Source organism: Pseudonaja textilis, chromosome 4 (assembly GCF_049901715.1).
Source record: "Pseudonaja textilis isolate UNSWEBS1 chromosome 4, rPseTex1.2, whole genome shotgun sequence".
Lineage (NCBI taxonomy): Eukaryota > Metazoa > Chordata > Lepidosauria > Squamata > Elapidae > Pseudonaja > Pseudonaja textilis.
In genome coordinates this window covers 52,530,252-52,555,728 of record NC_141993.1, presented here as the reverse complement: position 1 = coordinate 52,555,728, position 25,477 = coordinate 52,530,252, and the positions used below count along the sequence as shown (strand labels likewise).

At 36.1% G+C, this 25,477-nt stretch overlaps 1 protein-coding gene and 1 non-coding gene across 6 annotated transcripts; both read left to right on the top strand.

The window, feature by feature from the left end:
- Nucleotides 1-15: 15 nt before the first annotated feature.
- Nucleotides 16-21,127, top strand: ATG16L1 (autophagy related 16 like 1). 5 transcript variants are annotated; one of them, XM_087933018.1, is made up of 20 exons: nucleotides 16-154; nucleotides 394-576; nucleotides 1,798-1,891; nucleotides 3,391-3,496; nucleotides 4,107-4,180; nucleotides 4,269-4,520; nucleotides 5,497-5,562; nucleotides 6,716-6,802; nucleotides 8,012-8,068; nucleotides 8,252-8,299; nucleotides 8,985-9,087; nucleotides 10,938-11,043; nucleotides 11,599-11,669; nucleotides 12,724-12,795; nucleotides 14,544-14,664; nucleotides 17,695-17,800; nucleotides 18,438-18,587; nucleotides 18,886-18,933; nucleotides 19,338-19,439; nucleotides 19,789-21,127. In XM_087933018.1, exons 2-20 carry the CDS (start codon nucleotides 462-464, stop codon nucleotides 19,880-19,882), a joined length of 1,872 nt encoding a protein of 623 aa, XP_087789144.1. In that variant the 5' UTR covers nucleotides 16-154; nucleotides 394-461; the 3' UTR covers nucleotides 19,883-21,127. The 5 variants fall into 5 exon arrangements, with proteins under 5 accessions (XP_087789144.1, XP_026557099.1, XP_087789145.1 ...); XM_026701314.2 differs by having other exon boundaries at nucleotides 355-576; XM_087933019.1 differs by lacking the exon at nucleotides 8,252-8,299.
- Nucleotides 12,151-12,418, top strand: LOC113436952 (small Cajal body-specific RNA 6). The gene has a single exon (XR_003374145.1).
- Nucleotides 21,128-25,477: the final 4,350 nt, after the last annotated feature.

The window sequence follows — 25,477 nt, the reverse complement described above, 5'->3', positions numbered from 1 at the left end:
CTAGTGACGCCATCTCTCTTGGACCAAGGGGAACTCTGTGAAAGAGTGTCGCGGAAATGGATGGGGGCTACGGCCCGATCGAGGGGTGCGCGGAGGGGCCTTCCAGGTGAAGGAGGCACCCAACTGCCCCCCTCCTTCTCCTCGATGGTCAACGGTGAGTTTTGCCCGTTGGTCTGGTGTCTGTTCCTGGGTAGGCCCGGCAGCCAGGATGACTGGACGCCTCCCAATCTTCTGGCCCCCTTCCATTCTCTCTCCTGGTCTTCTCCGACATGATCCCTTCCTCTTTCTTTCCCAACCCCGATCGGGCTGCCTGACTTCTTCCAACTGCCTTGTTATCGTTATCGTATTCTTTAGAGTCCTGGATCCAGCTCTTCTACACCCACTGTGTTACAGGGGAAACCCGCAGCCAGATGACTTGAGTGTTTTGGGGCAGGGTGTAACGTCCCCGATCCTCCGGCAACATGTCGGTTGGGCTTAAGACGTCGAGCTTCCCCGCCTGGAAGCGACATATCCTGGATGAACTGAAGCGTCGAGACCGGTTACAAAGACAGGCCTTTGAAGAGATAATCTTGCAATGTAAGAAATTTCCCCCCACTTTAACTAGCAGGCCAGAATTGCCAGTGAATTCAATTATAAATATTGTGATTGCTCGACTAGATAAAAGATGTTTTGTTGCTACTGTAGTTTAATTAGTTTGGTTGATGAGTCTTTGGGCCCGTTTCAGTAAACTTCAGTAAAGTTTCAACTAGCAAAATTTCCCAATTAACTGTTTTACAATGCAATTGAATTGAATACAAATTTTCTTCAATAGATTCCAGAAAATAAAGAAAAAAGGAATGATATGTTGTATGAAAAAAAGGAGTTGTGTGTTACTAATTTTATCTTCACCTATAATTTTATACATAAATTTATAAACACATTATTGTTTCTTAGGCCAAATTCACATAATACTTTAGGCTAAAATTTGTTCACTGGTTTGTGATTCTCTGTTTTGTGCACATAGTCATTTGGGGTTTTTGTGGCACTTCTATGTTACAACCACCCAGATAATTTATGAACTCTGTGGATTAATGTATAAACAAAGATTTAGAATGTATCCACTCCAGTGAGGCATAATGCTATTTGCATATTACATTTGATATTTGTGTGTGTGTGTGTGTGTATGTACCTTTGAATCAAGTTATCCAGCTGGCTTCATGCTAAAATACAACTAGAACTCTTGGTCACTTGGAGTCTAGTCTGGTGCTTTGAGCAGTATGCTAAACTAGTCCATTTTTGTGGACTTGGGTTTGTAATAAAATATTGAATCCCAACCCTGAACTTTGAATACTTCTTGTTTACATTCTGCTCTGGGACAAGGAACCTTCTCATTGGTTCAATAGCACAAGGAGAATTACTTGATTGCTTGAAATATTTGCTCTGAGGCCAGCACCTATTTGGTGAAAGAGAGGTTTTGCAATCTGGAACAGTCTTTTGTGATTACATCAGATAACCCCCTTCCAGATTCTGTTATTCAAAATACCAGGTTATAAAGTAGAACAATGTCTTATTAAATGACTCATTTGTTTACATAAGCCTAGTTGAACAAGTGTGACCTCATAATCTTATTCTGTACTGTGAGAGAATGTCTTCTTAGGCAGGTTTTCACAGCAGTACAAGAGCATATCTGAAATAGGTATAATTTCTCTAAAAATTTTACATCAGTCCATAGAGTATAATGGCATAGCAAACTTATTAATTGACTGCACAGCTAATATTATTTTCCCTTTTTTAAAATTAAATATTTTGGCCTGTTAGATAACAAGCTCTTGGAGAAGTCAGATTTTCATTCAGTGCTGGCTGACAAGCTACAAGTGGAAAAGTATGATTTGCCAAGCCGGCATGAGATCAGGTACTTGTTGAATCAATTATAGTGACAGTTATTGTGGCTCTCTCTCCCCATTTTTGACTATAACCATGTTGCTTGTATCTTTATAATTTATATTGTTTTATTTGTTTCCTGGTATGATTTGATTGCTTATTAGTAACCTATGACTAACACTATCAAGTGTTGTATCTTATGATTCGTGATGAATATATTTTATTTTTTCTTTATGTACACAGAGAGCATATGCACCAAGGACAAATTCCTTGTGTGTCCAATCACATTTGGCCAATAAAGAATTCTGTTCTATTCAATATATTATTCTATTCAATATAACTGGGCGTTTTACTCTCCTGTGTAATATTCATTACATTTTTACTATTAAAAAACTTTGTGTTTGGTGCTGTACATGTTGTATATGCTTTATTATGTTAATTTTATAACATATGTACTATTTATATAAGTAATCTTCAACTTACAGCCATTCAATTTGTGACTATTTGAAGTTACAGTGGCACTGAAACAAGTTACTTATGATCAGTCTTCACATTGTCACAGCATTCCCCATGGTCAAGTGATCAAAATTCAGGTGCTTGGCAACCATATGTATTTACAATCATTACAGCATCCTGAGGTCATGTGATTGCCATTTGCAACCTTCACAGCAGTCTTCCAACAAGGAAAGCCAATGGGGGAAGCTGGATTCACTTAATAACCACGCAATACAGTTAACAAGTACAGTGACTCACTTAACAACTGCCTTGCTTAACAGTGGAAATTCTTGTCCCAATTGTGGTCGTAGGGCAAGGAATACTCAGTGATAAGTTACGCAACTGATGCAAATTACATCAAATTGTGTAATGTCATGCAAATATATAAATTCAGGCAAAGTATTATATTATTAAAATGTTACTAGTATACTGAATGATTTCATTTTGGGGGGGGGGACATTTGGAATGATAGATAAGCCCTCCTCCCACCAAACATCCAAAGGGTCCTTAAAAAGATACTTAATTCTTTAAAATAGAGATCAGTAGCATACAATATCAAGATGAATGGGAATTGCTTAATGTAATCTCAGTGAAACGTCAGTGGAAAGTCAATATATGAAGATATTAGTTATTGTTCAGTACAGGTCCTTGATTAACGACCATTTTGCAACAGTTCAAAGTTACACTGGCAAAGAAACAATTGGTCTTTATAATCAGTCCTGAGAATTCCAGCCATTGCAGTGTCTCTGTTGTCATTTCCCTGTTGAATGCAATTTCCAACATTTACTGCTGGCTTCCCATAAGTAAAGTCAATGGAAAAGTCAGCACTAAGTCAGAAGTCACTGTCCTGCAGCAACTAGGACTTCAGAATTGCTTTGCTAAGCAATGTGGTCACATAGCTTCACACTTTACAACTTGATAACTTAGTAATGGAAATTCTGGCTCCAATTGCCATTTTAACCTATCTATAGGTATAGATCCGTATGATTAAATAAGTTTATTTAATCTTACCCTCTGTTCCTTTGGAAAATTCAGCCCAGGACATGATGGTGCAAGAAATGATGCTCATCTTCAAGAAGTAGCTCAATTAAGGATTAAACATCAAGAGGAATTGACAGAGCTGCACAAGAAACGGGGCGAGGTTAGGAAAAACATTGTGCTTACTTGCAGCAATACAATGTGCATACTGTTACTTATTTATTTCTCTATCCCATAAATTTCAGAACAATAAAAATGTATCTCCAAAATAACTTTTTACAATAAGCAGTCAGCTTTTCAGCTTTTCTGTTGCTTTCATTGTAGTAAAAAAATATTATTTTAGACTGTAGCATGTGTTCAATTTTTAATTAAGATACTTTGCTTTTGTGATGCCTTTCTTCATCTGTTACTAGAAACCTTGAAAATGATTTATGATGCTTACTTCTTTTAAGATTCTGTGTTTAGAAATTAAGGTATAACTTATGGTACCTTTCAGCTACATTATATAGTCATGATTGTCTTCATTTTTGTATATATTGCTTATTTAAGTTTGTTCCATATGGGTTTGTGAATCTGCCAAATGAATAGAGCATATCTTGCTTTTGATTGAGAGACATAAAATACATTCTGAATAAAGTACATTCACCAAAGGAGACACAAAACCATTGTCCATATTAAGAATTGTGATTCTTTGTTAATATAGTTAACATTATTAATTATTGTTAATATTAATTGACATTAAAATTATTCCCACCTACTTTTTTTTTTTGCAGTTGGCTCAATCTGTGATTGACCTAAACAATCAAATACAACAGAAGGACAAAGAAATACAAATAAATAATGTCAAGTGAGTAAAATCAATTTATTACCAATAGAACTTTATCTTGGTCCTAGCTAGCTTCAGATTTTCATTATATTAGTTGCTTCCATTGAAGAATTGCAGAATATTTACAGAAGATATCTGAACTGGAGACTGAGTGCCATGATTTGTGTAACAAGCTTCAAGATCTTGAACGAGCTAATCAGACTCTTAAGGATGAATATGATGCTCTCCAAATCACCTTTACTGCTCTTGAAGAAAAATTAAGAAAAACCACTGAAGATAACCAAGAACTGGTAACCCGTTGGATGGCAGAAAAGGCTCAAGAAGCTAATCGGCTCAATGCAGAAAATGAGAAAGATTTAAGGTATGATAGTATTTTCCATGTAAGTGTGTGAGTTCAAATTAAGCCTGTATTAAAACCCATCCTCAACATTTCTTCTTTCTTTCTTCTTATGCATGTGCCCTGTATGTCATTTTCTTTTATTTAACAGAGCCTTTGGATATGGTTTTGAATCCTTTGAATTAATGGTAGAGGTTTCTTCAAGTTGAGCTCAAGTCCTAGTGACTCATCCATACAGCATACAACCTTTCTGGGAATGTTTTTCAATTTCCTAGTCTGATCTGATATTTTTTTGATAATTTTTCAGTTATTAACCAGGGTTTGACTTGATTGGATTTTGAACTAAACCAGCTCTGAGGTCTAGTCTTTAAATCCTTATGTTTGTAAATTTTTATGTGAGGTTTAGACTTGGTTAGACTATAAAATAGTTAAATGTTACCTCATAATATTCAGATTATGCCCATTCAAATAGCCACATTTTTCCTGATTTTTTTTCATAATGTAGAGTGGCTATTATACTATATTCTAGATTGAGTAGACTCAATATAGAATTAACATCAGTTTCTGTGTTGGAAATAACATCTGATAATTCACAATAGGTCAGTATGGAGTGAGCTCTTAACATATATTGCACTGATTAGAGCTATTTTATTTAAGTAATTGAGTGCCCTGTAAGAATTACAAAATTACTTCAAGACATCTTAACAGCCTAATTAAGATAAACATTTCTGGGCAGTTAAGTTTTCACTTGGGCCTAGAGACATGAGAACCAGCATATTCTGATGAGCTTTACATTTTACTAGTGTCAAGATATAAATACATTTTTAAGGCAACAAATCTATCCACTGGGATTTCTATCCCAGGGAGCTTAAGCCAATAATTTATTCTAATTATCAGTTAATACAAAGTATTAATACTTAATAGTTTGAATACAGCTGTTCAAATGAATATTGATAAATATTACAGAGTTGACACATATTTCCTAATATTTTTCTGTTAGGAGAAGGCAAGCTCGGCTTCAGAAAGAACTAGCAGAAGCTGCTAAAGAACCACTGCCAATTGAACAGTAAGCATTCATCAGTCTAATTACTTCCTAATGACTACATTATTTCCATTTCCAGGCTGAAAATACAAAAAATGAGTAAGTTTATTCCTGCCTAACTGTAGAAGAAGAAAAGGCAGAGCCTGGGGGTGAAGTCAAGAGAGGAATCAGTCTAGAATCCCGCCTCCCTTCCCTGAATTCTGTTAATTCTTGTCTAGTGCCAATTTAGTGCTGATGATGAGTATAGGATTGAGCAATAGTTAACATGTGATCCTGATTCTTTGCACTTGACCCTAACTTAATTTCCCGAATTTATTATGATTAATATTACAAGTGTGTGCTCTCATATAAAGAATGACTATACTAATATTTGGTTATAACTTTAAAATATTTGCTGCTGAATGAATATGTATCTGTAATCAGATAGTGCTTGGAGGGGGCTTGTTGTTATCTTGGATCCAAAGCCATCTTGTTCCTCTGGCAGTCTTAAAAATGACCAGGAACTGCACCAGCCTTAGAGCTGAAATTGTAGTGTCCTTGGTGGTCTCTGAGCTTTGTTGTTTTCTTGCAGACATTTCACTACCAAACTAAGTAATACCATCAATGCTGCAGGTATAGGGAATGGGGTTTGTTCTCATTTTATATTCCAGTGGCTTCCCTGTCAATATTTGTAGGAATGGTTTTGATGGTTCCTTTGCCTGATTCACTTAGCTTGTTTGCCTGAGTTGGTAATTCCTTGATTACAGTATTGTTTGCTTCTTGCTCTAATGCTAGTCTTGATATTAACCTCTGCTTATCTGGGTGTTAATTGCTAGTAAGAAAGTATTTTGGTCTTTTTGTTTCCTCTTTGACTTTTTGATCGTCTCTGTTAAAGAGCCGAGAGTTAATTTTCATCCCATGCCAGGAAATAGTAAGGGGAAAAGTCACATTCAAACAAAATAAACAATTTATAAAAGTTTTTTTATAAATTAAATAATATGATTAGAAATGGTAAAAGATAAATAAAATACATCCATGACATCGCTATTTTTGTTATTGTTATTGTTCACATATCTATGACCCATGCTATTAACAGTGGCAATGAAATTTTGTATTTGAAATAGTAGGGGAAGAGGGCTGTTTAATATGAAATGCCTGATCTTCTTGAACATTCAAGGAATGATCTGTCTTTCTTCAGGGATGATGATATTGAAGTCCTTGCTGATGAAACCTCCGATCCAGCTGAGGAGACATCTCCGGTTCGTGCTGTCACACGGACAGCAAGGTAGTATGTGAGCAGAGATGTTTGAAAACATATTTTCCAAATACTTTCATTAAATATTTTCAAGTGGAAAAAAATTCATAGGTATTCCTGATTTGATTCAGGCGAATTCATTTTGAGAAGAAAATGTATTGAGAAAAAATATTCTTTCCTGGATAGATGAATTATAAATTAATTGATAACAGATGCCAGTATGAAAATAATTTATCAGCATATGCCCTTTGTAATAAAATGAGAATTGCACAGCTGATGTTTTTTTACTCCCATTTTTAATGGGATACAAATGGGAAAATTAGCTAGTGAACTATGCCCATAAGAAACACTCCAATAGTTACAGAGTTTAGTTATGTTATTTCTACTGAATTCTTTTGTGGAGATTTCTTATTTTTCAGTATTATTAGCTAGGAATGTTTCTAAATTGTAGGACTCAAATAAATATAGGGAATTTCTATCCACATCTGCTTTCTACCATAGCAGTATTTATTCCTGACATTGGAAAGAGCAGTGTAAATAAAGCTTTTGTGGCCTTGAATTTTAAGGTGTTCCATCAGTTAGGAAGTGGCCTCTCACAGCTTTCAAGAGTTGGATTTATATCAACATTCTAAGTTTGTTTACGGCAGAGTCATGTCATGGTAATAGTAAAGGGAGACTCAAATCCTCTCTATGTAAACATTAACAAGATCAAAATTATAAAGGCTGCAAATGTTAAGGGCCTTGATAGTTAATATTGCAGGTTTTATAAAAAGTTGCCTTTTTGGATAGCCCATCTAATGTTGATGACAGCTACAAATAATAGATTCTTAGCCAAAGTTTTTCCAACCCTACATTGTAATTGAATCTGCAAACAAAACATGCAGAACTTAGAGCCTTTCCATTTAAACTGGCTTAAAAGCAAAAACATTTAACTTCCTGTTAAAGTCTGTTATAGGCCAACCGTCACATTAGTCATGAGAACGCTTGGGAATATGCTCTGCTTTCATATAAGTATACCTTTAATTTTATTCTCAAAATTCTGGTGAATTATATCTTTTTCTTCCTGCTCATATAACAACAGTGTTCAGTTCATAATTGTTTATGCAAACTTTTGACTTAGAACCAAGATGGTGGCTTTTTGTGCTGTCCTGTTACCATTTGCTTTTCTTACTTCAAGTTTGAGAGTTATGGCCTTGTGTGTTCTGATCTCCTTGAAAACTGTCCTTCCCTTCTCTTTAGTAAGCGACTCTCCCAGCCCCCTGGAGGCCTTCTGGATTCTATCACTAATATCTTTGGGTAGGTTGGTATGCATTTACCTTTTCATTACATATTAGTTCAATATACAGCAGCACTTCAGTGATACTAGGCATTCAAACAATTTTTCTTATGTCAAGCCTTCTTCTAGCTCCTATCTCTCCTTTTCTTTTGTGTTCAACTCCTTACTTCTGCTGTGTGCTGACCTCTGATCTTCCCCTCCAGTCTGTCTGAGTCTCCCCTTTTGGGACATCACTCTTCTGATACTGCCAGGTGAAAATTTGCTTGAAATTATTCACACTTAATTTAGCATGTGATGAAGGTTGCTGAATAATTGTCTTGTGTTGTTTCTGTAGCATTGAAAAGATATCCCAGTTAAATAAATGCATAGATATATCATGGATGCATGAGGTATAACTACTTAGGGAAGAAATGCTGAACATAATCTACATGATTGCTGCCCCCGTTAAATTTAGTTATTGTATTACGTAGAAGCTCTCTGTTAATAATAAAATCTGAGTTTTAAATTAGGCATTAATCATAGATTAATCAATTTATCTCATATAAGAAAAAGGAAAAGGGACTTAACAATAAGATATTTAACAAGTAAACAAATAAATATGGTGTACCTCAACTCAAACAATTTTAGTTTGGGATTCAGTGCAACAGTTGTAATGGTGATAACTTTTCCCCCAGTCTGGCATGAGAAGTTTTTATTCAATTGATTGGCTTCATGTGAGAAACCAGATGCAAAGGCTGTAGAGAAATTCCTAATATGCACAACCATCTCTGGGTATTGATTTTTTTTTTTTGTTGAATACTTGAATTTGTTTTAAGACTCCTTTCCTTTCCTTCTATTTTTACGTATTGTGTAGTTGAGGTCATCCACTACCTATAATCTGGAGACATAGCTAATTTCCCTTATATACTAATTTGCGTATCAATGTAACTTTCTCAGGAGGCGCTCTTTATCCTCATGTCCTATTCCTCAAGATAATACTGATGTACATCCTACTGCAAGCAGAGAGGTCCGACTACCCAACACAGCAGCGTGTGTCTTTGTAAGTATGTCTTGGATTCACTATCTTAAAAAAAATAATAAGTCTTACTGAGTAGTTTTCTCATTTACTTTTGGGTGATACTTTGCCGTGTAAGCATGTAAAGTGCTTCAGGTTTTACTTCATGTTCAGTCAATTATTTCTTTGTTTTCCTGATGAGATGCTGTATGTTTTTGACATGGCTAGCCAAAGGGGCTTTTGTGACTTTGGAAAGAATTGTAGTGTGGCTTTTGCAACAAGAAATGGGATCTTTTTAAACCAGCCAAAACCTGAGAAATGCTAAAAAATACTGAGGTCAATGATGATTACAGGATGGTCTGATTGCACTAGTGAAACTGCACATCCACAACTTCCAGAGCTCCCAACAGTTTTCTTTTCTTTTCTCCCATCCATGCTCCAGTAATGCTGTCAGATGTTATGAAGCTGCTGACATTATGTGGGTATCGTCAGTTCATGTTGCTTGCAGTCGAAAGCACTTAGAGTTGACTCTCTCCCAACAAAACTAATCAAGGAGCTGCCAGTTCTGGAATGTGTTCTAACGTGCATGATCTTTAGTTTTCAAGCTGAGACCTCTTTATTTCCTGCAAATATTTTTTCTGACTCAGTATCACTTTTCTACTTTAAACTTCTGTAGTAGTTTTTTTTAATTAAATGCATAAAGTCATTAAAAATAATATCACATATGTGGAATACTTTTACGAATGACATGGAATAAACATACAACAAATATGTTTCTATAACGTAAGCATTTAATCCTAAACAGCGTGAAATCACTTCATAATGTACAAGTACTAAACATAATCTAGAAAAAATACTGTACATAGAAACATACAGACACAAATACAAATTTAGTAGTTGTTTTACTTTATAAAGGGGATGCTGTGGCTCAGCCATTAAAGTTGCTGAGCTTGTCAGCTGGAACGCTGACAGCTTGGATTCAACACTCGAGCACTGTGCGACAGGGTGAATTCCCGTTACTTCTCCAGCTCCTGCCCACCTAGCAGTTTGACAGCATGCAAATACAAGTAGATAAATACTTTTAAATGCTGTTACTTCCCACCATTTTGGTGGGAAGTGACAGCATTCGGTGCGCCTCAGCATAGATGATCACAGAAAAGTTAAGAAACTGAGATGAATGCTGTCCCCTAGAGTCAGACATGACTGGACAGGGGAAACCTTTACCTTTTAACCTTATAAATGCAAAATTAGCTCAAATTTTCTTTTTCATTCTGATAAATAAGATAGTCAGGTTTACTGTATTACTAATATCTCATTCTTTTCTTGACTGCTTTTCAACATGTAGTTTTTATCATTTCATCAGTATTTTTCTTAATGCGGTATTTTAGGATGTAGAACTCTTCGATGCCAAAAAAACAGTCTCTAGGTTTTTGTTCTGTCTGTCTGTCTGTCTGTGTGTGTGTGTGTGTAAGTAATATTGGTTATACATGTATTTAGTTTCTTTCTTCTTTCATTCAATCATGGCCAACCTGCCTGGACAGGTCCTTGAAGTCTTCTTGACCACATTTTTTGAAGTGGTTTGCCATTGCTTTCTGCCTAGAGCTGGGAGAAAGTGACTGGCCCAAAGTCACCCAGCTAACTTCATACCCAAGGCAGGATGAAACTCACAGTGTCCTTGTTTCTAGTCTGATATCTTAACCAAACTGGGTCTCATAATGTTTCTTATAGATAGCTTTAAACAGGAAATGTGTACTGAAGAACTCAAGAGTTGATAGACTTTTTGTTATTACTTTTTTAGAACCTTGTTCAGTTTTTTAATACATGCTGCTAGTGCTGACAGATCTGGGTCCTAAAATCATCAGTAATTGTCTGTGTATTGTTTTTCATCTTCTCAGGATGCACATGATGGGGAGGTTAATGCAGTCCAGTTCAGTCCTGGTTCTCGCTTATTAGCAACAGGAGGCTTGGACCGTAGGGTCAAAATTTGGGAAGTGTTTGGTGGTAAGTCCTTTAAATAAATATAGACAAAAGAGACAAGAGGTTTTAATTTGTGGAGACATGCTTTTTTGCTGCCGAGGTTGATTCCATAGTTGATATCTTTAAAGGGTAGCTACAATTCTGAACTAAGAAATTAATGTAGGAATCCCCAAATAAATTCTTTAGTGCATTGAAGGGATTAAATGTCTTTTCCAGAACTGTCTAGACAATAAGACATATAATATATGGATCTAGTGATGCAGCACAGTCTTGGTTTGATAACCCCTGCCATTTCCATTAGAAAAATATAGTGAAATACCTAGATTTGGAAAAGAGAATTTTCTGTGCCCAAATTCTGAAAATATCATTATAAGACAGAGTAGTCAAAACTGAGTCTTACAGCCTGCCTTAGTTATAAATCAGTTTTATGAATCAAGAAATGGAATTGACATATCACTAATTCTAAATGACCAGTTCTGTGGTTTGTATCTTTGAGATATGTTTCTTAGCTAGATTGAATGAAATTGCTGTGCATTCATGCTTTTCCTTGTCTCCTAAATCTTTTCTTTTGTATTACAGATAAGTGTGAATTTAAAGCCTCGCTATCTGGCAGTAATGCAGGGATTACTAGTGTAGAGTTTGATAATGCTGTGAGTATGGATGTATTTCTTTTTTTGCAAGTATGTTCTGCCCTGCTTCACTAGTACATCACTTGCCATTGATGTTATATATAAAAATAAAGCTCCATGTTTTTCCCCACAACTCATTATCTGCCTTCCCTAAAAGAAAAGCATTGGGCTTTAGTTTTATGTTTAATTCCAAAATTTTCTGAACCCATAGTTTGTGATATGTCTATCATCTTCCTTGAATAATACCAATGTACATTAAAAGGCAGATCATCTGGAAAATTAAGCAATTGCTCAGAAGTTGTATAAAGTTATCATCTTTTTAGTATAACACTAGCCTTTTTTCCTTTTGGAAGTAACTGAAAAAACTAGGCCTGTTGCCTGTAAAAATAGGTGGTATATGTACTTTGAGCATATACCATGAGCAGGTTATTTTTTTAATATTACTGAGGCATATGACTTCAGTCCGTACTACTTCTACAAGACAGCAACAATGTTTTGCTGAGGTCAGTGATGAATAGTAAAAGGTGTGATTTGCCCAGAATATTGCTTCCCTTACCATCTAACTCCCAGCAGTTACTCTTCCATCGAGCTGTAGAAATGCTATGCGTGGGAGAATATTTGCTGATATATTGTGATATATTCAGCTTGTTTCCTTGTAGAGTATTGAGTAGACATGGCTGAAATTGTTATCCAACATAAAACAATAAAGGAGTTTTAAGTACTGGAGGCAAGTAGATGGGTATATGATCTCAGCTTTTTAAACTGAGACCTCTTAAATGAAGCAAAACATCTCTGTGCAGGACACTAGCAGCTGAAAGAAGAATTAGGAATAGAATGGGTGAGACAAATAAATGAGAAGATAATGGAGGAAAAAAATGGAATCAAGATAGACAAGAGGGGAAGAATATGTAATGGTAATGAAGCTTCAAAAAACTAAATAAACCCCAAAAGAAGTAAGAATAGGCAATGGTCTAGATTGAGATAAGAGATAATAAAATAATGTGAAACAAAATTACTTAGAAATTCAGATTATAAAAAATGGTTATAAAAAACATTTTTAAAATCATTTCCATAGGGTTCCTACTTATTAGCGGCTTCAAATGACTATGCCAGTAGGATCTGGACAGTGGATGATCATCGGTTACGGGTGAGTATTTCTTCTAAGAGATGGCGCATGTGCCTGATTCTGGCAAGGTTTATAGTTATAAAAAATGTTAGAAATTGGGTGTGATAATGGATGTTAATCCTCAATATATTAAAATTTGAGTTGCCCTTTAATTGTCTTTTACCTATTTTTATTTATATGACTTCTTTGATATTTCCAACACAAAGTTTTGAACATACTATTTGGAAACAGATATTAAGTATTTTTTCCAAATTAATATGATTCTGAAAGAATTATATAATTTTATAATTGCATATATTTTAATAGTAACTAAACAGTATAAAAATGGATAGTAACAGCACTAGGTTTCCAAATTTTTGAAACTGGTTTGGTAAACATAAAAAGTGTATTCCATATTCATTACTTCTCTAATACACTCTTTTTTTTTTTAACCATAGCTCAGAAGGTAGGAGCATGTTTTATATGCAGACAACTTTATTTTCAGTCCCTGAGAATCTTGCATTAAAAAAGTAGCAAGCTGCTAGAACTGCTCTGAAATAGATTATGAACTCTTACTAGATTTGCTAATGATATTCTGTATATTGAACTTTTATAAATATAAATGTATATTTAATAGTAAGTACAGGTAGTCCTCGACTTATGACCGTAACGAACCTGCCCATTTCAGTCACAAGTCACGATAGTAATTAAGAAGAGCATGCACAGGATCACCTCGCTTAACAATCCCAATCTTTGCACTGCCTTGATCTAGTGCAGGCCCAAACCTATGCTGCAGCACTTCCCCTGGCTTCCCAAGCCTCTCAGGCAGCCCATGCTCCACTTCCCTCCCTTGGATTCCTGCAGGCCTTGGGCCTTCTTTCCTGCTCTGGAGGCTTTAACTTTAGGCAGAGATCATACGTTCCTTCGTTCCGTGTCATTTTAATTTTGAATGGGCACTAAATAAATGTTATGAGTCAAGGGATTACCTGTATTAAATTATAGGAACTTGGAAAGGACTTCTCTTTTAAAATTGTAGAACTTCACTGATGGGTCAGAGGCCAGATAATGGCTTTTTGAAGAATTCTGAAGATATTCCTAGGAAACAAATGGCAACAGGATATAACAGTGAGCCATATCTTGTTGCATATTCCCAGCGTAGACAATTATAGGTTTCATTTACCAACCGTATCTGTGCTCCATTGTTAAATATAACACTAATAAAAGAAAAAATACAGGTAGTTTCGACTTAAGACCACATTTGAGCTCCAAATTTATATTGCTAAATGAGACATTTCTTAAGTGATTTCATGACCTTTCTTGCCACAGTTGTTAAGTGAATTGCTGCAGTTGTTCAATTAGTAACATGGTTGTTATTGAATCTGGCTTCCCCATTGACTTGGCTTGTCAGTTCACAAATGTGATCACATGACCCAGGCCACTTAGAAATATGAATTGGTTGCCAAGCATCTACATTTCGATCATGTAACCATGGGGATGCTGCAACAGTCGTAAGTGTGAAAAACAGCCATAAGTCACTTTTTTCAGTGCTGTTTTGCCTTTCAGCGATCACTAAATGAACTGTTATCAAGTCAAGGACTACCTGTATGTGCAACCTTTTGGAGATCTATTTCACATACCAAAACCATACTTGTATATAAAGCCTGATTCTTAATTCTCAGTGTAGAATGAAGGCTAGGTAATTCGTTAAAATTCTATTTCTGTTAAACTATTGAATGGTGAGGCCAAGTGTTGTAAAAATTTGTTTTCTTACATAATGTCAATTTCTCTAGCACACGCTCACGGGGCATAGTGGAAAGGTTTTATCAGCCAAATTCCTTCTGGACAAAGCTCGCATTGTATCTGGGAGTCATGACAGAACGCTCAAGCTATGGGACCTGCGCAGCAAAGTCTGTAAGGAAGCCGTTTCACAGTTTCCCACATGCATCAAAGGGACAAGAAGAACACTCATTGACTGATTACCTCTCAAAGCATTCAAAATTGCTGTTCTATTAATCTTCTGATATGTATATGGATTCAAAGCTGGCTTCTTCCCTTGGGGTAGGACACTGAAAATGAGGAATGTTACTAAAGACTCATTCCATTGATCAGTGGAACTAAACATTTTACTGTTGCCCCAAGTGTCATCTTGGTAGTCACCACTGGCTGATATTAAAAAAAAATGATTTCTAATAATAAGTGAAATAGATTTTGATTTCTAAATTTTCTTGACTTTGAAGCCATATCAGTCATTGGAGAAAAATGGCTAGTCTGCTGCTATAAAAGGACGTGACCAAATACCAGCATTTAAAAGATCTTTTATTATTTGATTGCCTATTACTCTTACTCAGAGTAATTGTTAATAAATTTCTTTTCTTAGTATTTATATGATGCTATAGTTTAGGTGATAAGTTGATTTCATCTTCTTGCCCAAAACACAGATTCTCTATGCCATTGTAGATATAGGGTGATTTTGCTGTTAACAGCCATTGGCATTCTTGTTTGGTTAGTAGTTTTCCTCCTGATAATGCAGATAAGCAGAAGTGGTGTAGCTACCATCTAACTCAGATCATTTCTATTTATCATTCTGCTAATATAACATTGATCCAAATGCTGTCCATACATAAAGTGTGCAGATGTGTTTGTGTGTATGTATGCAAATATTACTGTGACCACAGTTCAATATTCATTCACAACCTAGAAAAGAATGCTTGTTTAAGAAAGGTATATTTCCTGCTATTGGGCTGAGATTGACTTCTGCTTTTTGAAATAGGTGCTCCTGGTAAAGATTTATATTAAAAAGTACTCCTGTCAGCAGAGACTAACCTTATACTATATAACATACTACAAGAGCTGCTAACCCTTTAAGCAGTTGAAGTGGGGTCACCTGTTGATGCTATTTTTCCTCCAAATTTTGTAGAAGTTTCTAAATTGTGTTTATAAGAGTGTTCATACTTTTAATGATTTGATGCAGTGGCACTGCAAACAATTGGTAAGGAGTTAGTGGTGTTGAAACCTTTTTTCCTTCTGCACATATAAAGGTACTCTAGCTAGCTGTTGCAAATTGTATATAACTTACAGTCTTTGTATTGCAAATTCCTCCAAGATCATGGAAGAAACAGCAAGCTTTATGGATAGCTTCATTATAAATCACTGTGAGCTTTTATCTAGGTTGCTACTTGTAATAATTAAAATAAAGAGGACAACATGTAGAGATATTTTTGGCAAACAGATATTTATCTGGGTTATTTATAAAGTAAATCATCAGACCATCCCAGATGTTATGTGCTAGGGATGTGTGTTACTTAAAAGTATCCCTAGCAGAGGTCCAATTGTCTGAAGTTGTGTTACCAAGCTATCTCTAGATGTGATTGTGTATACTTCCTGTTATGTAAGAAAAGTATAAATGGATGGCAAAAGCCCCCAGGGACCTTAAATTTTAGCCTAGACAAGAAGATGCAGGGAGGTGGCTAATGAAGTAGAAGAGGAATTCTGGGAGTTGGAGTCCATCCATCCTAAAATGGCCCAGGCTGAGAAACACTGCAGTAAAGAATACCCTGCATCATCTCTATATGCACTTTGTGCCCCCCTCTCAATTCTGCTTAGTTTTATTTTAATTACATTTTTAAATTTAAAATACTTATTATTTAATGCTTTATTCTGTATTTTATTCAATGTTTGTAAGCTGCCCAGAGTTGCCTTTGGCTAGATGGATGGCATTTTAAGTTTGATAAACAAGCAGATAAAGTTGTTGTGCAATTTCCAGCTAGCTCAAGGTGTCCATCTACTGCTATTTCTCTGGTGTTCCTGACAATTTGGAAGGACTTTTTAACTTTTAAGTGTTATATATAATTGAAATTTTAAATGTTTATTTAATAAAATAGTCATTCTCTTTCAGCCCAATTCATTTCATAGGTTGGTTGTTGTGGGGAAAATAGGAGAAGGAAGAATTAGATAATCTTAGTTGCCTTGAGCTACTTATAAAAATAATAAAAGCAGAAAAAGTCTTTAAAAATTGCTCTGAACTGCAGCCATTTTCTCCAAATCCAGAGAATCAATTAGCTATCAACTAGCCACTTCTGCCAAGTATAAAAGAAATGTGGATTTATTAATCTAATTTATGTAGCTGCTCATCTAATCAAAAGTGACTCTGGGCAATGCATAAAATAGATAAAACAAAAGATATAATAACAGCAAATATAAAAATTATAATTAATTAATGAATATCTTAAAAAATACAAGCATAAGTGAAGCAAGCATACAGTGGAGCTCTCAAAACAAGTCTGGGTCCATGGGAGCATCAGGCCTGGTCACATATCAGAAGGGATGGACCAATCTAATATGTTGCCATTCATTCTTTAAAAATGAGGAAATTGCTCTTTATGTCTATCCTCTCTTTTTTCTCCTTGTGCTTCAGAAAATTGATGGGGATCACTACCTAGGTAGCTTATGTAAGTTCATATTCCTAGCTTTTTTAGTTCTTTCAAGATAAACCTAATAAAGACATAGAGTAGTTATCTTCTAAATATAGAAGATATATCTTCTAAATATAGACGGAGGAAATTCTACACCAATATCTTAACAGAATTTGCTTTTCTCAGGATTTGAAATTGAATGTTTCATTGAATACAAATTGAATACAAAGCCAAGGAATCCTTTCACCCCTGGAAACATGATAATACAATGAAAGCATCTTCTCTTCCATCCCTTGTCTAACTCAAAACTACATAGGTGTCCTGCCCCATGGCACTTTCTCCAGAATTTTGTTCTGTTGTAATATATTCAAAACAAATTCTCTGCCATAAAATTCAATAATATATAGTAAGGCAGAATATACAGTAAAATTTCTTTGCTAACATTAGTTTAAATAACAATTTTAGGAGGCTTTTCTAGAAGAAAAATTGTGGATTCAATTACATGATTAGTAACTTCATCTTTTTAAAGGTATAAAAACGGTGTTTGCTGGCTCCAGCTGCAATGATCTTGTCTGCACAGAACAATGTGTAATGAGTGGACACTTTGATAAGAAAATTCGCTTTTGGGACATTAGGTGAGTGCAATTTCCTTTTGAAATAGGGAGATACATTTTGATGTCAGAATGATTCCAGTAAGATCAGAACCACGTTCAGATTCAGAACTTTTGACTGCAAAAGATCTTACATGTTTCAAATGAAGAGTGATTGCCTTGCAATGTGAACTCATACACTTTGAAAAACATGTATTAGTCAGACCTGAGGAGAGAAATAAACAATACCTAAAGCCACACTATTAGACTTTTGGTTCTCCTGAAAACAAACTTGGTCAGAAAAATGTTCCTGCTTCCATACCTAGGAAATTCCAACAATACATGTGGTTTAATGATTAACACCTTCACGTTCAGCTTTTAGGAAGCTGATAGGATTCAGTACTCTGGTGAAAAATATAATGCACTTAGGGCCAATGGGAAAAAATACTTTTCTTCAGCGACTGCCACAAGAATGCTAGTGTTCTAAAGTAAATTTACCTATTGCTGTTTTAAAAAGGCTGGATTTAAACACTTTTTCTTCTAAGTTGCAAAGCGGTATATCAGTTAACTGAATGAGTGTATAACTTATGCTACTGATTACATCCTTTATCCACTGTAACATTTTTAATGAGGCTTCTGTACCATTAATAAAATGTTAGCTTGTGTTACATTTTGATTTTAGAACTGAAAGTGTGGTACGGGAAGTGGAATTGCTGGGAAGGATTACAGCTCTGGATCTGAACCCTGAGAGAACAGAGCTTCTTACATGTTCTCGTGATGATCTGTTGAAAATTATTGATCTCAGAATCAATGCTGTCAAACACACATTCAGGTGAGTATGGCTCTGCAAGTGAGTTGTAGATTTCTCATCTTTGTCAAAAGCCAGGAATTCAGAGCTTGTTCTGTTGACACTTAATGGCAATAAGCAGCCTGTTGTTGAAAAATATCTTTGTTGACTGTCCATGACATCCTAATGTAGATGTAGATGTGCTTAATAAAAGAAAGAAAAAGACCTGGTTATTTCGATTATTATTTTTCAGGTTTGTGTGGCTAAGATGTCTTTTTGTAGCTTCCTATAAAATGAATTGGAAAGATACATTTAATATTTTGTGGTGGGCTTTTTCTTCCAGTGCTCCAGGATTTAAATGTGGGTCTGACTGGACTAGAGTTGTATTCAGGTAAGAAGCTGAACTACCCAAACTTGGGTTGGATGCGGTATTTCCTTCTGGCTTTTTATTATTTGTATACAGTATGTAGAGGTACTTGCTTAGCATATTAGATTAGATAATTAGATGAAGTTATTCTTTATTGGTATGAAACTACATTCTGTTCCTGCTGATCAGAAGAAAAGATTCAGAGCATCTAATTAGTTGTAGGGTTTGTAGGTGTTCATTTTATACTTATTTTTAGTGTTTAGGTAGGAGGAAAACTAATTTAGTGTCACCTTTGCAGTTAAATATATTCATTCCATTTGGTTAAAATCTGTTCTAGACTTTTGGGGGATTTCCATCAACTAATGGCACATTGTACTACAAATAGCAATAACACATTTTTTCTCTGCTCCAAATCTGATTTTTTCCAGCCCTGATGGAAATTATGTTGTGGCTGGCTCAGCAGATGGATCACTTTATATATGGAGTGTGCTCACTGGAAAAGTGGAAAGGACACTTTCCAAGCATCACAGGTGAGTCAAGATAATGCTGTTAAAATCAGAACCTTCTACATTTGGTGGGGAAACTAGCCTACAAGGCAACCTTCCTGAAGCTGATGATCCCTACATATGCTGATGATCCCTATATGTACATGTATTATTCCCAGACTGTAAGGCTTATGTTAAGTGCTCAGAACATTACTGGAAACCATGAAGAGATCAATGGAAACACATCTTTGAGCCAAATGTTTCTCGTTCTACTTAGCGAATAGCAATAATCTTCAAAAATAGCTCTGTGGAGACAGAGCAACATTTCCTCCTTAACTCAAATTTTATGCCTTTCAGGGATCTAATAACATTTATGTCATCTTTTTTGTTTCAGCAATCCCATCAATGCTGTGGCATGGTCACCATCTGGAGCCCATGTGATCAGTGTGGACAAAGGAAACAAGGCTGTGCTGTGGTCTGAATTTTAACCTGCAAAACACTAGCTTGCCAAAAAAAATGCATGGAAGGCAAAATGTGTCTTGTCTAGAGCGGAGAGAAGTCCCATATCTGGCTCTCACCCAAGTTTATTTGCCGAGTGCATAAGAATTATTGATTCATCCATCAGGAAGAAAAGTGGATCCTGATTACAGTATGTTGCTGCTATCTAACTTTCATACAGATTTGGGTGTGGAACCAGTCATTTTTAAAATGCACCATCTGCACAATGAAAAGTTTCTTATACCAGATAGCAGCACTCCTGAAACAATATTCTATGGCATTTCACTGTTGAGTGCTGTAGCAAAAGTTCCTGTATGTCCTGACTTTATGCATGTATTCATACATGTGTCTTCTTCTCTGAGCTAGCTAAGAGAGAAAGTGAAAGATCCTAAGACATAGAATGGTGGGATCCAAAGTGTAATCCCATTTGAGTAAGCCATGAATTTGGCAATTGCATCTGTGGGACTTTTAGTACTTCGCAAATCACAGCTTCTTGTACCAGCTTGATTTGTGGCAGGCAGAATTGTCTGAAAAACAGAAGTTGTATCCTCCAAAGGTTATCCGGGCAGCAGTGATACAGAAGCATTTTAATTTGTGCATTTTGGGTTTTAATTGTGGGATACAACAAGAAGTTCTGCTGTAATGAAGAATGTATAATAGCACGACTTGAGCACAAAAACCAAATCCAGAGTAACTTCTGCTATCTTGCAGTTTTATAATGAGGGCAAAGGACATGAAAGGAAACAAACACCTGAAGCTGAATGTCCTGGTGCTGGCAAAACCATATCATTTGCCTCTGACTTAAATGTGCAATATTCTTTCTGTGCTGGAGCTCTCTCCCTCTCGCTCTCCCTGCCATGGAGGAGCTTGGGAGTCTGTATCCTTCGGTGGTTAAATGCACAAGATGGTTTGAGGAGAATTTGTGGAGGAGTTTGAGGAGATTCATCAGCCAAATACCTTTCCACATTTAGTGGGCTGTGATACAAGCCACCAGCATTAAATTGCCTTTTAATTTGCACTTTATTTTTTCTTCCTTCCACAACTTATTTTGTATTGCTTGTATTGGAGGGCAAGTGGCAGGATTCTTTTGGATCTAGGGTTCTCATTAGATCCCTTCACTTTGACAACTTATGTAGAGGAAAAATGGAGAGTACATGGGACAAACTTTATTTATTGTACTAATCTGTCCACTAGTACTTAACTGATTATAAATAAACCAGTATCCTGCTTCTAAATCTGCACTGCTTTTCCTTTATTTTTTATCTGCTCCGGATACAGTCATAGGAATGGAAAGCAGTTTGAAGGGAATACTAAAAGTTCTATATAAAGTTTCAGCTGCAAATATATTTGCAAAACCTACAATGAGATGCTGGGGTAGAAGGAATAATGCATCTACTGTTAAAAAACGTTCAACAGCACAGTAGGGATAATCAGAAACAGATTTTAAAATGGAGTGCCAACATTGTAATATAAATCAGTGGTGTGACCACATCAGGAATATATGCAGTTCTGGTTGCCACAACCTCAACCAGGATACAGTGGAGTTAGAGGTTGTTCAGAGGAGGGCAACTAAGATAATCGTGGGACTCAAACTGCTTCCCTATAAGGAAAGGTTGCAACATTTGGGGCTTTTTTAGTCTAGAAAAGAGGTGAAGGAGAGGGGCTATGATTGAGGTGTACAAAACTGCATAATGTAGATAAAGTGGCAAAAAGTAGCTATTTTCCCCTTCCAAAAATACTAGAAACCAGAGGACACTCAATGGAATCCTGGAAAAATCGGGACAGACAAAAAGTGGCTTTTACCTTGAGTTACAATCACAATTGAGCCCAAAATTATGTTGCTAAGTGAGACACTTGTTGAGTGAGTTTGCCCATTTTATGACCTTTCTTGCCACTGTTAAGTGAATCACTGCAGTTGCTAAATTAGTAACACAGTTAAATTAACCTGGCTTTCCCATTGGCTTTGCTTGTCACGAGGTCATAAAGGGTGACTCCTTTCACACATGACTCCAGGACACCAAGTGTCATAAATATAAAATACGGTAGTTGCCAATCATCTGAATTTTGATGTTATGACTGGGGATGCTGCAACAGTTGTATGAAAAACAGTTACAAGTCACTTTCAGTGCCATTGTAACTTTGAATGGTCAATAAATGAAATGTTGTAAGTTGAGGACTACCTGTATTTCTATTTTGGAAATTGCTATCACAAGAAATGGTGTTGACTTAACTGGCTTCAAAACTCATGGTAGTCGTGGGGATCAATGGCTCTTAGCCTTGATGGCAGGATGACTGCTTCTGAAGGCCATCTGCAAGTGGACTTTCTTCTGCAGTTGTTGACCATTGCAAGAACAAGCTGCTGGACCTGAGTTCTGATTCAGCTGGGAGGGCATTGCTTATGTTCTTACGTTCTAGGAATGTCTTTAGGATATTCATATCAGCAACAAGATTTACATTGTTATTGCTTGCAATTCACCTCTGATACCAGCATCAGATCAGAAAATGTATTTGTGAAGAAGACAGCTCACCCACAAAACATTTCATATGCTAAAGGGGAGATAATTATACATGTACAGTTACTAAATACTTAATTTTATTTTCTCTGCTGGTTTACTGTAATCTTAACAACATTACCTCCAACTTGGGTTATCCTGATCCTTTCTTAATCTGTGGTGATGCTTTCCTGATGAAAGGCTTGCAAATTTGATATTTCCACATACTTCATATAAATGAATTTGAGCACTGCAAAACCAATAGTAAACATACCTGTTTTTGTTTTTAAAAAAAGTGCTTAGTGATACGGTGCTTTCCAGGATTTGTCGTGCACAAGCAATCAGATCCACGTGTATAGAGTTGAAGTTGACTATATTAAACTCTGCCTAATATATAGGAATCTTTCCAGAGTGCTTGCCTTCTCTTGGAATCAGATAGATAAGGCTCTATGGAGTTTGAGGATATCAGTTCAGGATCTCTTGTGTTTGCACAAGGATTCAAAGCTGATTATCCGCTTGAGTCTTCCTGCCTGGCTGGGTGTTTCATAACATCTGCTTACCTTCAGGCAGTGTTCTTTTTCTGTTGATTCCCCTGGTGTCAACCTGAGACTGTTCTGGTTCACACAAGGCTTTCATTCTTGAATGAAGAATGTTCTTCTGCAGCCTCTAAAAGCCAGATGAAAACTTTATTCTCATGCCATTTTCAGAGGTACAAGACCCCACCCCTTCTGCAGCCTCCAAAAATCACACAAGAAAAGGACGTGTTTTCTAAAATAGTTGCTGGGTTTTGGTGAATGCTGATGTGTCACCTAAAACATTGTGGCGTGTCACCTTTCACACCTGTATCAGGGTCATCATCGCTGTTCCGGACCATAATTCAGTCATAAGAACTGCAGAATTTTCATCTCTACAGAAAGAAGTTCAGGGAATTATGTCTTGAGGCTCTTCATATACAAGGTAACTGATAGGATTTTAGTACTAGTCAAAAGGTTTGCATCTGTCTGAAATAATTTAATCCCCTGAATGCAGAAATGTTTTCATATGTCCATCTGGCAAAGTTATCTTCTGACACCTCAAGGATATATGCTCATGACAGATTCTAATTCTGAATCAGTGAGATGAAGGCTTATCCAAGATTATGCATGGTTTCTATAGAGGAACACTGTAGGTCTTGTGTAACACATTGTTTAGTCAGATACTCTGAATGATACAAAACAATACAAGTGCTTTTCATGAAATACAAAATCCACAGTGCAGCAATATTTTCCAGAGCAATGAAGGATGCAAGTTTCTTACTTCCCAAGATTTGACCTGAGGCTAGGTGTTCTTCATTAATACAGTTTAACTCTACTTTCAAATACAAATTCAAAATTCCAAACAAATTCAATTATAACAACAACAACAAAAAAGAAACATTGATATCTATCAAAGTTTCTCTTCTCTCAGATAAATGGTGAGAACAAAAGTAAAAACATACATATATTTGCCCCTAAATGGTAACTGAATACGCCAGCTGCACTGATTTCAAATGGGCTTCCAAGTGCAATTCCAGATGCTGGTTATCATTGGAAAGACTGATAGGCTGACCTTCTTTGTGACATAATTGGCCCTGACCCTGCTCATTTCTCTGAGTTGTTGGTTAACTTTGCAGAGACCAGGCTATTTCTCTGGGTCTTTGGGGAACAGCTCAAACTCAATTTAATGGCCTACAAATACAGAGACCATTTTCTAACAGTGACCATAGCATGATTGACTTTTGTCTAAATTTACACCCACTAAAAGAGGATTATAATGTTGGATCTCCAAAATACAATTTAAAAAAATGCAATTATGAACTCGTAGCTGCCGACATATCTCTTGATTGGCACATTCTGTTTGTTCTCTGTAACACTACAGAAGAACATTACTATTAAAATTAAGTTCTTATGGCATTTCCGGATCCCTTCACAAGTGGATTACTGCCTTCCTGACAAATGGACAACAAATAGTAAAAATAGGAAACGCCCTATCAAACCCTGCACCAGTTAATAGTGGAGTGTTCTAGGACCCACACTCTTTACACTCTATATAAATGATCTTTGTGATCACCTTATTAGCAACTGTGTCCTCTTCGCTGATGATGTAAAACTATTCAACACCACCGTCAATGCTACCGCCCTTCAAAAAGACCTTGATTATGTGTCTGAATGGTCTTAACAATTGGCAACTCCAAATATCTACCAACAAATGCTCTGTCCTACACATTGGTAAAAAAAAATCTATATACCAAATATAATCTAGATAGATATGACTTTGTTGATGACCCTCACTTTGTCAAGGACCTTGGAGTTCTCATATCGAATGATCTAAGCGCCAAAGCTCACTGCAACAGTAATGCCAAAAAGGCTTTAAGAGTTGTAAATTTAATTTTACGAAGCTTCTCCTCTGGTAATACTGTTTTGCTAACTAAGGCATTCAAACCCTTGCTAGACCAATACTTGAATTCAGCTCTGCTGTCTGGAATCCACACTGTATATCTGACACAAATACAATTGAGCAAGTCCAGAAGTATTTTACCAGAAGAGTACTATATTCCTCTGTTCACAACGGAATACCCTACAGCACCAGACTTGAGATTCTTGGCTTAGACAACCTTGAACTACGCCGACTAAGATTAGACTTAAGCTTAGTACATAAAATCATATGTTACAACATCTTACCAGTTAAGGAATATTTCAGCTTTAACAACAACAACATTAGAGCGCATAACAGATACAAACTAAATGTAAACCACACCAAACTCGATTGCAGAAAATATGATTTCAGTAACAGTGGTCAATATCTGGAACTCATTACTTGATTCTATTGTTACCTGCTCAAACCCCCACTCCTCAAACTAACTTCTATTGACCTCACCCCACTCCTAAGAGGTCTGTAAGGGGCGTGCATAAGCGCACAATCGTGCCTACTGTCCCTGTCCTATTGTCTCCAATTATTAGTTCCTATTTCTTGTATTTAAATTTAAGTTTATACTTGTTCCTGTTACATTGTAAGCTTTTGACAAATAAATTAAATAAATAAATAAATAAACTGGAGTCCCAAGTGGATGATAAT

Excerpts from the sequence above, each read along its gene's own strand:
- ATG16L1 (XM_087933018.1), top strand. The coding sequence starts at position 462 with ATGTCGGTTGGGCTTAAGACGTCGAGCTTCCCCGCCTGGAAGCGACAT. Across the intron at positions 9,088-10,937 it reads ACACAGCAGCGTGTGTCTTT|GATGCACATGATGGGGAGGT; the intron begins GTAAGTATGTCT and ends TCATCTTCTCAG. Across the intron at positions 14,665-17,694 it reads GGACCTGCGCAGCAAAGTCT|GTATAAAAACGGTGTTTGCT; the intron begins GTAAGGAAGCCG and ends ATCTTTTTAAAG.